Raw genomic sequence first — 16,345 nt, 5'->3', positions numbered from 1 at the left:
CTGCTGCTGCAGCGGGGGATTCATGCTGCATGCACAGGGTCTGCAACCAGTTGTCGGCTCTGTGGATCTTGTGCTGTTTAGTGCAAGTGTGTCTGGGACGGGCCCTTTAAGGGAGCGGCTGGCTGTTGAGTCCACCCTGTGACCCTGTCTGCAGCTGTGCCTGGCACCCTTATTTCGATGTGTGCTACTGTGGCGCGTAGACGTTCCCTCGCAGCGCCTATTTCGATGTGGTGCTGTGCAACGTCGATATTGAACATCGACGTTGCCAGCCCTGGAGGACGTGTAGACGTTATTCATCGAAATAGCCTATTTCGATGTCGCCACATCGAAATAGGCTACTTCGATGTAGGCTTCACGTGTAGACGTAGCCCTAGGATGCCAGGAGCTCATTATACTCTTTATACTATAAACTTACTCTGAGGCAAAGTGGGTGGGTGGGGGGGTCCAGCTCCATGCCCCAAAAGGGGCAGGACCAAGAGCGGAAGGGGCGAGGCCTAGGGCAGTGAGCCCTGAGGACTGCCTGGTCCATTGTGCTGGCCCTACCACACTCCCCCAAAGCCACATGCTGTGGCAGAGCAGCACTGCCGCAGCACTTCAAAGGTGCCTGGAGTTCTGACTGCCACCACAGCCAAAGTAACAGTGGTGATGGACAGAGCTCTGGGCTAAGTTGGGCCCCTGGGGCAACTGCCACCTTTGTCCCTTCTCCTCCTCCTCCAATTGGTGGGCCTGCCAGCCTTCAGGCCTGGAGGAGACTGGGTCCAGGGGCTCGTCAGTCCACAGCACCAAACCTGGAGTAGAGAAACTCTAGAAGCAGTCCTTCTACCCTTTCCCTGGCTTGATGTTAAACGATTAGGTAGGAAAGAGTAGGAGCCGATACACTTTTCACGAGATGGAAGGGAGAAGTGCGTAGAGCCAGCCTGAGCTGCTGGGATCTGTTCCATGGTCTCCTGTGAAAATGGTATGCATTCAGTGCTCAAGCACAGGAGAGAAAAGGTCAAGACAGTGCAGCCATAAGGCTGGTTTCCTTCCTCTAAATGTGCTATTCTCGCTCATCAAGCACTTCCTGAAAGTAGAGCTCTAAGTTCCCATACTTAATCATAGTATAACACCCCTGCTTGAGAAGCTGTTTATCTTAACTTCCCTTAGCATTATTTATTTGAGATAGCAAAATAGAACATGAATAGCATAACCTACTTACATGCTTAACATTCTCTTCTATACCTGTCACAGGGCATATCAACACCTCACTAGGACTGAAGGGATTAAGGAGCAGCTTTGCACTGGAGTATCCTTGCTCTGCAGTAAGGGGAAGCCCTAGGAAGGGAGCAGGTTGTGGAGCCTCTGAGCTCCCTTAAAGAGGCCCGGTAGCTAGCAGAGCCTCTACCCACATAGAAATGGAACAGATCCATAACCTATAACTTGTGTTGGAGACCCAGCAAACTTCAGAGCAGACTGTGGCCCATCCAGGGTTGCTCCAAAGAAAGAACAGCCAAATATCTTGGGTAATTTATCAGGGAAGCTGCTGTGTGTCATTTATTCCAAATAACAGGTAATAACTGATCTTCATTTAAACCACTGCGAAGATGTGAGTAAAGTCAGACTTAGCTGTACCCTGTACAAATAATGAACCTTTCAGAACAACCCATACCACCTACTGGTGATCCAACAAAACTGGGGACTAAACCCTACTTTCAATAAAGTCAGTGGCAAACTACCCCACCTCCCTTGGACTCCCGTGGGGCAGAAACAAGCCACAACATGGAAGAAGTGAAGAGATGGTGCAAAATACTTCCCAGAATGCAAGATTCTGTGAATTCACTTCTCTGGGATTGAGCCCAAAAGATATCTTAGTTATTCTGTTTATTGAGGACTACCCTGACGATCTGATAACTGGAGGGTAAAAGGAGAGAGGGAGGGGAGGAAGCAGAATACGTAAAGAAAGAGTGCTAATGAACCCCTCAAATACTGTTCTTCATTATGATTTTGAATGTGTGAATATTAACAGAGAGGCATCTCTGTTACTATTGAATATTAACAGACAAGGTGACTAAGAGGTATAAACAATGCTTAGTCTTCCTTTATATTTTATACGGTCTTTATAGTGACACTCCTAAGTTAGTACCAAAGCTGTTCATAAGAACAATGTGAGCAGCTCTCCTCTTTCCATAGGTGGGTCGAAGATTCTGAATAATAATTCTGGCTTGAATGTGTAAGTAAATTTTACATAAATTGTTGTCAGTCACCTATATATTCATTTTACTTGCAATACGACATCCTAAATTATGTCTAGCCAGTCATTCTTTACTCTGAGACATGCATGCACACATTTACTCGGAATAAAAAATATTTAAGGGTAAGCGTGTCTCTTACCACACCAATAGAAAAGTAATTATTGATGATACTATAAGGCACTGGATCTCCTTTCTCATCTTTATCATTGGGTATGACTTCAAATTTCCATCTGTCCAGCAAGATTTCTGTGCTGTTTTCAATGTCCTTCAAGATCTTCATCAGATTCTCACCTTCGTATCCTATCAAAAGGTGAACATGGTTTTCAGTAAATGTGAAAAAGTCTACAGATCTTTCCCCAACCCTCAACTTTTGTAGTCAGGTACATTTTACCTGCACATATAAAATATGAGCACAGAATTCATTTGTGTTCTAATAGCAATCTTCCAAAAACTATAATTAAGGGAAATGCAAATTCAGTGCAAGGTTTTATACTAAGCCATAGCAATATAAACTTAAAATATCTCCACTGATTTCAGTTTTCAGATTTAAATTCAGTGCAACTGAGAGCAGATTTGATATAACTTGAATTTTCCAGCAGTTACCTGACTGTACTCAGTCAACCACAAGCTAAACTTTGTAGCATATTGATGCTATACTGTGAATGTTAACATCTAAATGACTTTCATACATACAGAGTTTGATGGAACACTGGTGGTGCCTAAAGAAAGTATGACAGTATGCTGAAGAGTAAAAAACTGTGGCTACAAATTATGTTCATGTGTCTATGGCTGTGTCTAGACTAGCCCCCAACTTCATTAGGCTAAATCTCCCCCGTGGCAACTTCGAAGTATGAAACTTTGAAGTGCTGGCTTGCGTGTAGCCGCAGGTCAGCCACAGATACTTTGAAGTGCCCGCACTACTTCGAAGTCCCTTTACTCCTCAAAATTTTGAGTTTCACACTTCGGAGTTGCCACGGTGCAGATTGAAGTGCTGCATATGCACGACAGTACTTCATTAGTAATCTCCCAACACCCTAATTACCATGCCCCCTTCGAAGATGGGGCTAGTCTAGACAAAGTCTATATCTTTTGTCAGTGTTTCTAATGAGATTTGTGGTAACACAACCAAATGCCTGGAAGCCATTCCCAACTGAGAAGATAACTTTTTAATGAACTTTCCATACTGCAGCATTGCTTTGCTGTTGGTATGCTCAGCTTTTGCCAAGAGCAGTACAAGTTCCTCGCTTCAGAGTAGGAATGTATGTTTTCTAAATAGAAAGTATAGCAGAGATTTTTCACAAACATAGGATTACTTAACATAGCCCTAATAAATTGTGGTGTTAGTATAATAAATGAAGTGTGGTGTATTCACTTTTATTTTATGTATTCTCCCTTTGTCTTCCCAACGTGTATACACATTATTCGTGATCCTGCGGTGGGATATACAGTAAACTCTTTCATATCCGGCAGCTCCAGGACCGGGAGATTGCTGGATATTTAAATATTCTGGATAATAGAGAGGTATACCTAGCAGTGCATAACATTAAGGAAAAACAAGATTAGATATTAAGAAATAAACAAAAATGTATGCAGAGCACATTATTGACCAAACAGTAGTACTGTACACCATAAACTTATAGACGATGGTTACATTAGCAAGTTTTGCCAACAAAACCTTGGTATTGTTGACAAAACTGGTGGAAGGTCCACACACAAAGGCTACGTATACACTAGTCAAAAACTTCAAAATGGCCATACAAATGGCCATTTCAAAGTTTACTAATGAAGCACTGAAATACATAGTCAGCGCCTCATTAGCATGCGGGCGGCCGCAGCACTTCAAAATTGGCACGGCTCGCCACTGTGCGGCTCGTCCAGATGGGGCTCCTTTTCAAAAGAACCTTGGCTACTTTGAAGTCCCCTTATTCCCATCTGCTCATAGGAATAAGGGGACTTTGAAGTAGCCAGGGTCCTTTCGAAAAGGAGCCCTGTCTGGACGGGCCATGCAGCAGGGAGCCGCGTCAATTTAGAAGTGCCGCGGCCGCCCGCATGCTAATGAAGCACTGAATATGTACTTCAGCGCTTCATTAGTAAACTTCGAGCATGGCCATTTCGAAGTTTTTGGCTAGCGTAGACATGGCCAAAATGTGTTTTTTCGACAGTTTGTCGACAAAACTCAGCATTTTCTGCCTCTCAGCCATGAGGCACAACACTGCTGTAGACAGACTGTCAACAAAAAAGCGGCGAGAATGGTCTGGGGGAGCTTTTTCCACAGGCAGGGCATCCAGACAATGGGCAGCCCCATCAGCTGTGCTTCTGACTGCCTGTTTTGTCGATATAGCAGCCGGGCAGTCTGGTCCCTCTGTTGACAGAGAGGAGCGCTCTTCCAATTGACTTTTGTGTGTGGCTGCACTCTGTCAACAGAAGTTTTGCCAGGAAATCTCTTCCAATAGTGACTTCTGTTGACAGATCGCTGTAGTGTAACCATAGCCACTCTGTATTTGCTATATTTATCTGTATTTACTTATACTACACCGTACTTACAGAAAATGTAACTAAAATTTACTTATGGCTAAAATGTTGGTTATTTGAGAGTTCCAGATGATAGAACGCCATATATGAAAGAGTTTACTGCAGAAGTCTACTCCTACTAGCAGATTACATGCCTGGCACTGCTGATAACTAATTAGGCCCTCCATTTGAGGACTGATTACACCAGGGCTGTGTCTACACTAGCCCAAAACTTCAAAATGGCCATGCAAATGGCCATTTCAAAGTTTACTAATGAAGTGCTGAAATACATATTCAGCGCCTCATTAGAATGCTGGCAAACATGGCACTTCGAAATTGATGCAGCTCACTGCCGCATAGCTCCTTCAGATGGGGCTTCTTTTCCAAAGGACCCCAGCAACTTCGAAATCCCCTTATTCCTATCTGCTGTTAGGAATAAGGGGATTTTGAAGTTGCCGGGATCCTTTCAAAAAGAAGCCCTGTCTGGACGAGCCGCGCAGCTGCAAGCCGCATCAATTTTGAATTGTTGTGGCTACTGGCATGCTAATGAGGTGCTGAATATGTATTTCAGTGCTTCATTAGTAAACTTCAAAATGGCCATTTGCATGGCCATTTCGAAGTTTTGGGCTAGTGTAGACGTAGTCCATACGTTGTATTGAGTACAAATGGACTTTAGCCCGAAAAAGCTACACCCTGGACCACAGGAAAGGAGACTGACCAACTTTATATGTTGTTCAGGCAAAATATCTGTGCAGCAGACACCCTGGATCTCTGGATTTATTTCTTCTCCAAAGCAAGTTAAGTGCACTTACACAAGCATATGTATATGCTTGGTTACCACCAGTGTCAGCAGTAAAAACGCACCTTCACACCAATAAAACAGGCCTACTTGCTGTTAAAGTTATAGTAGAGGCTTACCAATATGACAGTTTTTAGCTCTGCAAATACATCAGATCTGGGATCCCCTTTAGTTTTCAAACCAAGTAGGTATGAATGTTTTGAACTAATCTGCAGCCAGTTGCCATGAATACTGGTAACCACATCTATTGACTGAAGTTGGAATGAGTGTGTCAAAAGCCATTCAAATACCTCATCGACTGTTTCATTCGTGGTCTGCATTGTTATGTAGTAGAATGGTACATTTTTTACTGTTAATATGGAACTAAGAAAACTAGCTATTCCCAATCTCTGTCTACTGCTGCAGGTCCCATAATTCTTCGAGTTCCATAGTATACTCCATGTCCATGAGTAAATTTATACTCCACAGTCTCACTGCTATTCCACAGTTTTACTATTTATAGTCCAGGCCAGAAATCTGCAACTCTGAGAAAGGAAAATCACTCATCGATAATTCAGTTTACAGAAATCTCATTTTTTCCTCACATCCTATGGATGGTTCCAGAAAATTAGTGGAGCTGTCTACCAGGAAGTAGGAAGGCAAAGAACAGTGACAGACAGAGAATATTTGAGCACTGATTCTCCCCATCATCTGATTGGTATATTTCAAGCTGGTATCTCTCATTCCAAATGGCATAACTCAGAACAAAGGGGAAAGGGAGAAGGCTGCTGGATGGGAGAAAAGGAGGGACTCTCACAAATTCAATTATGAATAATTTTCCATTGTTATTGGTCCCATCTTCATCCATCTTGTACAAGATTCTAGACAGTCATTCTAAGTAGCAAACAGGTGCACCAGAGGAGGGGAGTTTTGCAAGCTAATTTTGCCCCTGCTGTTAATGTCCTCCTATTAGAAAGCACTCACTGTGGTGATCAGTATCTAAGAGAGATGGTATATCATGAAAGTATAAGAGAAGCACTATGTAATGTCCTTGCAAATTTTCACTGAACTTTTTTTGGCCTTTTTGGCACAGGAGGAAGAAATATCCCCCAAGCACAGTGGGCTTTCACTGGCACAGATGGCATCTTCTCCATCAATAAGATTAATAATTGACTTCAGTCAAAACCTGACAGCTGCATGAAATCCAGATACCTGTGCATGGAAATAGATAAAAAGATTCTTCATCCTTCTCATGGCCTACCCATGGTGCAGATAAAATCTAAGGGCTCTTTTTATATTCAGAAAAAATGTGGTCTGTCTCAAAGGAATTAGAAAGATGGGTTGGGATGGCTACAGACTCATTCACAGGGAATTCCAAAATCAGTTTAGGACTAGTTAGAGCTAGACAATGAAATTTAGGGTGAAAAATGATTGTCCAACAAGCTGAACGGGGCACAGCAATTACCAGACACACTTTCACAGGTAACAAATGTAAGGAAACATTTAATGTATCTTCTAATTCTAGCGTACAATTGTCAAGTTTCATTGAGTGGTAAAATGTCTGAAAAATAGTTCCCATAAGAAGAGGAGTTCAAAAAAAAAAACCTGCAAGTATCAGCATGGTATGACAAATCCCATTGGACTCTAGTAAGGCAAGATCTCAAAAATCTGAACACGGATAAGGTAATTTCTGGCATTGACAGCCTCAGATAAAAAGAGACTGAGAGACCTTTTGAAAAAAAAAATATGAGGGTGAGGTTTGCCTGAATTCACAACCATTAAAAAAGTCCATCAAGACCAATGATTAACATTCTTGATCAATGATTTTCAGATACTAAAGTTAACACACTTCCTTTCTCTAGGAACTTCTTTAATTCATCCTCCAGGCCAGGAAACAAAAGGAGGAGTTGAGGTAGGGGAATAGGTCCTGAAGATGTAATCAGAGCAGAATGAAAGGGTCCATAACAGGACCAACATTAATGTCCAGGGACATGGAGGGCAGAATTTACAATGCCACATAGGAACAACCTTGAGAGTAACTGCCTTATCCACTCTAAATTCTGATCCTGCACAAATTCCAGGAATTTAAGGGAGTTTAGGAAAGAAAAACTCTTTTCACGTGTCCCACTGAAGGCATCCCAGTGAGATGGTCTAAGGCCTAATACCATAGCATTAGGATCTTCTCATGGAATCTGAAGATAGTCCAAAACACGGTAAGAGACCCTTACAGATGGCAGAAAAGAGAGGATGCTTCCTGATTTATCTTCCTTTCCCCAAGGATAATGGAACAGAAGTCTGAGCTAGAATACCCACTCTCATTTCCTTAATCCTCAAGTAAAATGATAGACTTGAGAATTGAGGTAGGGAGCTGCATTATAGGCTTTTGGGGAAAAGGGTGTCTGGAGCCCATAAAGTGATACTACAATTTGATGCTTCATACAGACAAAGTTATGAACTATACAGGGCTCTGTTCCAAATTGCACTTTAACCTATCTCCCTTGATACAATGGATAAATTACTCCATATAGCCATGCCTCAGGCTCGCCATCCTAAGGTGATGTGTCAGATCTGACTCATTAATATTTGAAAAGTTCTCAAAGAACACAAAGAGAAGGTGCCATATAACGCAAAATATTATAGACTAAAACTTTGATCTCCTGTGTACATTACCATAGCTCTCACAGAAAGGATGCATCCCATACAAAACCAGTTCTGCCTTCTCTTCTCTCCCTCTGAATGTTCAGTCCTGATCCCAATCAATGATGGTTATGATTGAGGTCTACAAACCATCTAAGAGAATAGGTGATTTGAGTCTCTGAGCCCTGTAGAAAATCAGCAAGAGCAGCAAATCTAAAGATCTATACAGAGATCTCAAAAACTTGTAGAGTGAGTTTTGGCCATCTAGTGATAATGTCAGTAACAATGGCCATAGAAGCTGAGGGAAACCCTGTATCAGGCATCTTGAACTCCAACAGATTAACATTAAGGATAGAACATAGAGGTAGCCAAGAGGGGAGCTTTAAGGACAAAATGTCTGAAATGTGCGATTCCATTCCTGAGTCATAGCAGCATGAGGTATGTACACTTTCTCTAAGTTTGTACTAAAAGGTTTGGCTGAAGGGGGCTGGGTAAGATCCTTGACAGTCTAAACAATCTTTTTGTTTAAAATTGCACCTATGAGAAAAACTCTCAGGTATTCTTGATACTGCATGATGCTCTGCTTGCTTATACAGCACCAGTTATCAAGATTTCCACTGCTTCACCTGAGCTCTGCACACTTGGCAAAAACATGATTATTTGTATATCAGATCCATTTTGGGGATGAAATGTTCATGAATATTTTAAAACAATGCCATAACTATTTTTACTTTTTTCCATTAGCAAAGGCAAATGATTTTAAATGTCTCCCATCAATAGGGACTGTCTCAGCAGAAATTAGGGTGAAGGTAAACCTGACCTACCAGATTTTCTAAGGCTGGAGCAGCAGGCAGTCTTCATTAGAGTCCTGAAAATCCACGGGTACCTGCAGCTCTCTGAATGTGGATCTCTACAGCTCACTTTTGTGGATACAGATGCAGATACAAATTTTGTAGCTATAGAACCTTGCAAATTTTTGGCTATCCACTTTATATCTGGGGGAATCTACGCCTTCATACATGGATGCAGCTATCCACAGATCATTTTTGCAAATGCAGGTACCAATTTTATATCCACAAAGGGCTCTAGTCATCATGCACGGAAAAGCTAAAACGTTCTTGATATGTCTCGATACTCAACTGACATTGTAGCTCAGAAGGGAGCACTGTAGCAAGCAAACTACTGAGATTTCTATGAAGAACCTTCTGACTGGGAAAGATACTACAGCAAAGAAAGAGACACACTCATGAAACTGAAAGGCAATCTGTCACCACAGAGTAGAGGAATTAAATGAACCTCACCCAGTGACTGTTAGCCTAGTGCTTTGGGCACTCACCTGCAAAGTGTCAGACCCGTGTGTATATCCCTCCTCTTCATCAGGCAGAGGACAGACTGGAGGTCTCCTACATCTTGGGTAAAGTTCCCTAACTACTGAGCTAAAAGACTATTAGGGTGGGACTCCCCCTGCAGCTAATATTGTGGAGCTAGGTGGCTTCTGCACCTGTGTATTGTATCAGGCCCTGCATCCAAGTTAGGCAGAGAATCACCTGGCTTCGTTGGTTTGTGCCTCACTCTGGCACTTGGGCAGGAGAAGAGCATACAGACTCCTAGAATGAGGCAGCAGTGCTCATGCCTAGAAGCAGGGACACAGGTGCCAGGGAACTTTTACTGCTAAAACTTAGGTGTTGAATGATGTTAGGCACATTCACTGATAGGCGGCAGCCAAACAGGAGTTTTGTGGATCTCGGCTGCACCTAAAACTGGCTTAGGCATCTTATCTCCTGGAGTTAGATGCCTAAATTCTCCATGAATCTGGGACCTAGAGTTCTAGATTCTGGCTCTCACTGGGGAAACAGCAGGAATGTAGAGAGAGCACTTGCAATTAGTAAGATGAAAGGGAAGTGAATTTGAGCTACAGTCCCAGTGGAGATGGAGGTAAATACCCTTGCTAAACCTAAATTACCTTGCTCTATAAAACAATAGCTGAGATGCCTCAGACCTCCTGGAAGCTGTAGGAATTCAGCACTTGTGAAAATCAACACAGTCATTAATTAGTCACTGTTTTAGAAAAGGGAAACAGGATCCCAAAGAAAGACAACATGTGGGAGCTGTACTCACAGTTCCTGATATACAAACAAATTCAGGCATGAGTTATCCACACGTATGCTGTGCTGAAGGTCAGCGGGAGGTATGCCTGCTAAATAGAGCCATTTCTAACAATACATTGACCATACACCTAGGTTTAGGGGCCATGACATCTGAGGGAGTCATTGTCCCAAAATTTGCTGACTACTTGCATGGCTGTCTTGGATTGCATAAAAAGAGGTCTTGTTTCCCGCTCCTGCAGCGGGGTGGGGAGGAGGGGGGTTGGGGGGGGGTGTCAGGGTCTTTGAGGTGTCCATCAGTGAAAGATATGAGCAGGAAAGGTTATGCACTCTCTGTTATGAGGAACAAAACCCAGGCAGAAATCAAGCTGGCCCTGCACCTACAGCCAGTTTTGCATAAGTGAGAAAGACAGCTGAAGGATAAACTGCTAGGAGTGCCTAGAAGTGCTCTCCACTGACCAAGACTAAAAGCAACTGCAATGTGGAAAAATTTGCCACCCCTGGAGTGAGGTTACAAAGCTCTTTTCCCAGGAAACAATGAAAAATAGAGAAAAGGGGAAAGATAAAATAATCACAGTAAATTACCTACATTTTAGGCATGAGGAGTGAGGAAACAGAAGGAAAGAGCAGCAGAAGCAGAAAAGCAGCCTTCTGACAGGGGCAGGGAGTGGGAGGTGGGGCTTACAAAGGAAGCAGTTGCCCCTGGGTCTGGAGTTTCAAAGGGGCCCAGAGCTCTGGCTGCTCCTGCTGCTACTTTGGCAGCTGCAGCAGCAGGAGTGCCAGGCCCCTTTGAAATGCCACCGCCATGTTACTCTGGCCACACGCAGCTGTCTGGGAGTGAGTGAGAGGGGCTAGCACCATGGTCCAAGCAGTGCTGAGGGCTGACTGCCTTTGATACCGCCTCTTCCATTCTTGGCCCTGCCCCTTTCTGGGGATGGATCCTTCCCCCCATCCACCATGCCCCAAAGCCCACAGCAGTTGTCAGAGCCACTGAAGGACAATGTTGAGACTGAAGTGACTGAGGGGAGCTGAAATAGAATCAGTGTTGCATCCCAAACAATCCACTGAACACCAGCACATTGGCTTTAACCCCATGGTTCTAGAGGGAGTAAGGAATCAGAGAGAGAGACAGAGAGAGGGAGATTAGTCCCCTGGTGAGAGACAGCTGGATCCCATGAAGGGGTCTCTACAATTTTCTTTTGGATATTCTGAGCCTGTTCAACTGGTATACAGCCAGCAGATACATGCTTAGTCTTGGCTGGCTCCTTCCTATTCTTGCAGTGCTTCATCTTTTCTTTTCATTCTGCCATGGATGGAAAGCAGTTATTCAAAGAACTGAGAGGTAAATTCCATGTTTCCAGGAAAGGAGGAAAAGGGTATTAAAGGTCTGATTTTACACATGCTCTTGCTTTCACTATTCTTTGCCTCCTTGCTTCCTGGTACAATACTAACATTGATTGGAATCTTTTTCAGGATGAGAAAAGAGGCAATAAACAAGACAGAACAGTCAGATAAAGCTACTTGGGCTTGTCTACACTACCACCCTCCTTTGAAGGAAGGATGGCAATTAGGGTGTTGGGAGTTTACTGATGAAGTGCTGCACTGCATACGCAGCACCTCAGTAAGCAAACTCCCTCTCACGGCAACTTTGAAGTTTTAAACATCGAAGTACTGGCTTGTGTCTAGCCGCGGCACGCCTGCCAGTACTTCAAAGTGTCGCGGCAACTTTGAAGTCCCTTTACTCCTCAAAATTTAAAACTTCGAAGTTGCTGCGGGGGTGGGGGGGGGGGGGCGGAATTTGCTTAACGAAGGTCTGCGTATGCAGCGCAGCACTTCATGAGTAAGCTCCTAACACCCTAATTACCATCCTTCCTTCGAAGGAGGGTGGTAGTGTAGACAAGTCCCTAGCATCCTTACACTTCCATCTTGCTTTAAATTTTCTGAAAAACAATCAGCTATTAGCCATTTGCAGTAAACCTCCTCCCCACATTTAAGCTTACTCTTTTACCATGTACTATTCTGAATAATTGCAATAAAGATGATAAAAAGCCAGGCAATTTTAGACCTTCATGATCATAGAGTTCCTTCAGTCTACAGAGATCTGAAATATCAAAGGGAATTACAAGCAAAGTACTAGCACATGGACGTTCCAAGCCATAAAAATTTTCATGTGCCATTTAAAGCCCAAAATACAGTTTTACTCCATCGTTTACACTCATAATTCATTTGAAGAGACAAAAGAAATAAAACTGACAATAGGTCTTCACACATTGTGAGAGAAATCAATGTTGCCAGTAGATTTTTGTCAGCAAACTTTTGTTTCTTTTGTAGCATAATGCAATATACTTTAATTTGTGTTTACCTCCTCCCCATCTCAGACACCTTGCTAAATCATTGCCAGTTCCAAGAGGCAAAATAGCAACTGGAGGATGTTTAACCAAATTTGCCTTCTCTGTGAATAAAGAAAAAATACATAATTAAAGAGACAAAAAACAAATAATCTAATATTAAGCTGTACATGTTACATTTAATAGTAACAAAGAGGAAGCCTGCTAGTCTATACACTATCAAAACAAAAAGCAGTCAAGTAGCACTTTAAAGACTAGCAAAATGGTTTATTAGGTTAGCTTTCGTGGGACAGACCCACTTCTTCAGACCAGAGCCAGACCTGGTCTGGCTATGGTCTGAAGAAGTGGGCCTGTCCCATGAAAGCTCACCTAATAAACCATTTTGCTAGTCTTTAAAGTGCTACTTGACTGCTTTATGTTACATTTAAAGTATGGATACGGTAACTGTGTTAGAGGTTGATTTAACAGTTTAGTGAAACATGCCTTGTAAACTGTGCCCTCCCCCACACCCTAACATGGCATTTTACTGGCTTCATTGAAGCTCTTCCACAACTACTAGTATTCTAGTCCATTACTACATTATTATTACTAATATTACAAAAAACAACAACAGGCATTTTTGGCACCCATGAATGTAGTACCTAGCTGAAACGGAGGTAATCAAAATCTCAGTAAGACTGAACATTGTGTACTCTGTTGCTGTTGGCTTTACTATGCATCTAGGAAGCAGACTTTAATCAGGTGGAAAGACCTGTGCAGATAACTGAATCTTGTAGGTTTTTCTAACAGCAGCCAGGTTTACATTTAATTGTGTTTTCACACATAGCAAATTCCACCTGAGGATCCACACAACACAAAGTGTCCTGGAATCAGCATCCAAAAGCTTGGGAAATCAGGTAACGACACTTAGGATGAGGACTAATTATGTGATCGTGGAGAAGTGGATGGTCTGGTGTCTTAAATTAGTCTGGGCCTTGTATATGAAAACCAGTACTTTGCAAATCTACAGGCTGAACACTAGGCATAAGCATAGAATCAGTAGCACCCCCACCAACCCAACACAGTTCTATGATCCACTCAAACCCTTCCCCCCAGCTCTCTCCTCAACAACAGAGGGCTATCCCTTTGAAAGGCAGTGAAGTTCATCCAGAAAGAATATTTGATAGACACATATTTCAAATATATAATTTAATAAAATAATAAAAGCAGTATCAAGTGAAAGTGCACAAAATGACATTTAGTAGTAAAAAATAGTATTCTAATCCTAAAGTGATATTTGCATGAATAAGATAAACATTCAGCTGTTTCATTGCACAGGCAAAAGGGAACACTATCAATAATTTTCACCAGGAGTTCAGATATTCAGTAGATCTGAGGAGACCATATTTTATTTTACTAATTTAGGTATCATTTGTGCAGAAAGCTTATGAAGGATTTGATATTTACACATGGATTTTAAGACCCTCAGCATTATGGGAAAAAAATAAGAGTTTAGTTTAAAAGTCTCAAGCTGTACAGATAAACATTTGGGATTCTCTCTTGCTTTCATCTAAACTACGATTCTCCTTTTTTTATGTACGGGGCAGTGGAAATGTGTGTGTGTATGTGTTGGCGGGGGGAGGTAGGACAAAGGGACAAAAATGGAAAAGAAGTTTGAACTGAAGAACATATTTATTTTCTAGATCAGATAATTTCCTAAATTTTATATACGAGATCTGTGGCTTTCATTATCTCTTCCTGGCACAAGTAAACTTGACTGAACCAATATTTAGTTAAGCTAAAATACAATATTTTGTTGAGATAATTCCACTATAATTGCAGGGAAACTGCATGGAAATTGGAGGCATTCCCTGGAACTACATAATGACATTAAAAGAGTTTAGAAACATCACACTTTTGTGATATGTTTTCAATTGAGGTACAACGATTTATGACTATGTAGGCTAGTCTATTTTTACAAACCTCTTTATCTGGTTTAGGAAGAAATCTTCTCTACCGTCCTTTCTTTTTTCTTTGCCCTTAACCTCAAAATGTTGTCTGGCCCACTCGCCTTACCCCTCACCTTTCGACTACACACTCCAGTCAGAACTCAACCAAAATTCCAATTGACTCCCTTTGTGCCTTCCCCCAACAAGAAACACTCCTTTGCATGACTTCCACTACTACATATCTCCAGCTCTTCTCTCTGCAGACTTCATAATGCTGAATAAACAATCACATGGTGCCAATAGCCTCTATTTTCCCTCACAAGCCTTCAGTGGCTCTAAGTTCAACTTCTTGACCTTGGGAACCCCTTCATTAGATGATTTCCATAATGTGCAATATCTGACTGACTATAGCCATCTAAAATTTGAAATCAAGCCTGCGTCCAAACAGGGACACAACACAGAGACCTTCTCTGCCATGAAACAGCTCTGGTTAAAGGTACTTGGCAGGTCACAGAGAGGAAGCAAGAATATGATAATAGAAAAGTGGGGATGAGGAAAAGGAACTTGCAGGAACTAGACTAAACTTTTGAAATGGTTCATGTTTGAGTCAGGAGACAAAGGTAAAATTAAACAAATTCTACCATCCCTAGTCTGCAGATCACCCAAGCAAAATCAGATGGGAATTAGTGACCCAGGCATTCCAGATGTCCTTGAGTATTTTCAATTACAGTAACTTTTAAATGCTCATGGACTTCTTACTTCAAAGACTCTGATCATTGGCATTTTAAGTAACTGAAATGTTTGAAATTGTTGCCTCCATAGGCTGATAAATGAGACACAGTCTTCAAAGGAACTCCAAAAGCATAATAGCTCAAGAGAATATTTAAAAATTCTTCTCATTACCAATGCAATCCAAAATCCAACCAACTGTTCCATCGCCACCACAGGCCAGTACCCGGAAGTCAGGAACATCTCGGAAAAAATTTAATCTGTAAAATAGTAAGTAAACGTATTTGTTTAATCTAACCAAATAACTATACAAATCTTTCAGATTTATGATACTTTATCTTTGTACTTTGTCATATAAAATTGTCATATACATGCTTCAGCTAATAAAAATTGAGAAGTTCAACAGCTCGCAATAAAAATCACCTGTATTCAAAATTTTGGTTATTTTTACTCTTTTGATCCAGAAAACAAATAAAATCCCACAAAAAGTTATCCACTAAATCTAATTAGATTATTAGAACACATTCATTCTTGAGTTTAGAACACTGTAATATTTTCTAATGAAGAACGTGAAACATTTGAATCAGTCAGTGTATGGAAAGAATAGGGCAATCCGTGGTTCTAAAATTCTGTACATGTCTTATTTAAAATGTGTTTTGATTTAAGCAGAGGTATTTGTCTTTTCAAAAATGCCTTTTCTGTATCTCCTTCAAGACAACTAAGTAGTAGCTATGTGCCCACACCCCAGACCTACACCAAAATATGCCAAACCAAAATTTAAAAATAGTTAGAGCTTAATGATCTAAGCAAGCCCATATTTGATGATTCATACTTATAGCACCTTTTTTCCCCCCATCACATCATTTATGCCAGAGGTAAACATTATTATTTTTCAAAGCATGAAGCACAAAACGTGTTTTGTTCACCCATCAAAAATATCCTGCACATACTCAACAAGTCATCCAGAATGTATTTTAGAACCATTACACATGAAAACACAGGCGAGGAGACCCAAACATCCTTCATTTGTTTGTAATTATCCCTTAATTCTAGAAATAAATAATAGCAGGACAATACT

The 16,345-nt window shown here is 41.6% G+C and overlaps 1 protein-coding gene across 1 annotated transcript in view; it reads right to left on the bottom strand.

The window, feature by feature from the left end:
- DGKB (diacylglycerol kinase beta) overlaps positions 1–16,345 on the bottom strand; it is a 481,053-nt gene that overhangs the window by 279,902 nt on the left and 184,806 nt on the right. The window contains exons 17-19 of the mRNA XM_074986201.1: positions 15,442–15,527; positions 12,625–12,714; positions 2,371–2,531 (exon numbers count right to left, since the gene is read on the bottom strand). Of these exons, the coding sequence (XP_074842302.1) occupies positions 2,371–2,531; positions 12,625–12,714; positions 15,442–15,527 (337 nt within the window). The remainder of the gene's footprint in view (positions 1–2,370; positions 2,532–12,624; positions 12,715–15,441; positions 15,528–16,345) is intronic.

This window comes from Carettochelys insculpta, chromosome 2, assembly GCF_033958435.1.
Source record: "Carettochelys insculpta isolate YL-2023 chromosome 2, ASM3395843v1, whole genome shotgun sequence".
NCBI classification, from domain to species: domain Eukaryota; kingdom Metazoa; phylum Chordata; order Testudines; family Carettochelyidae; genus Carettochelys; species Carettochelys insculpta.
The sequence above is the reverse complement of the archived record's forward strand: the minus strand, read 5'-3'. Positions and strand labels throughout refer to the sequence as shown.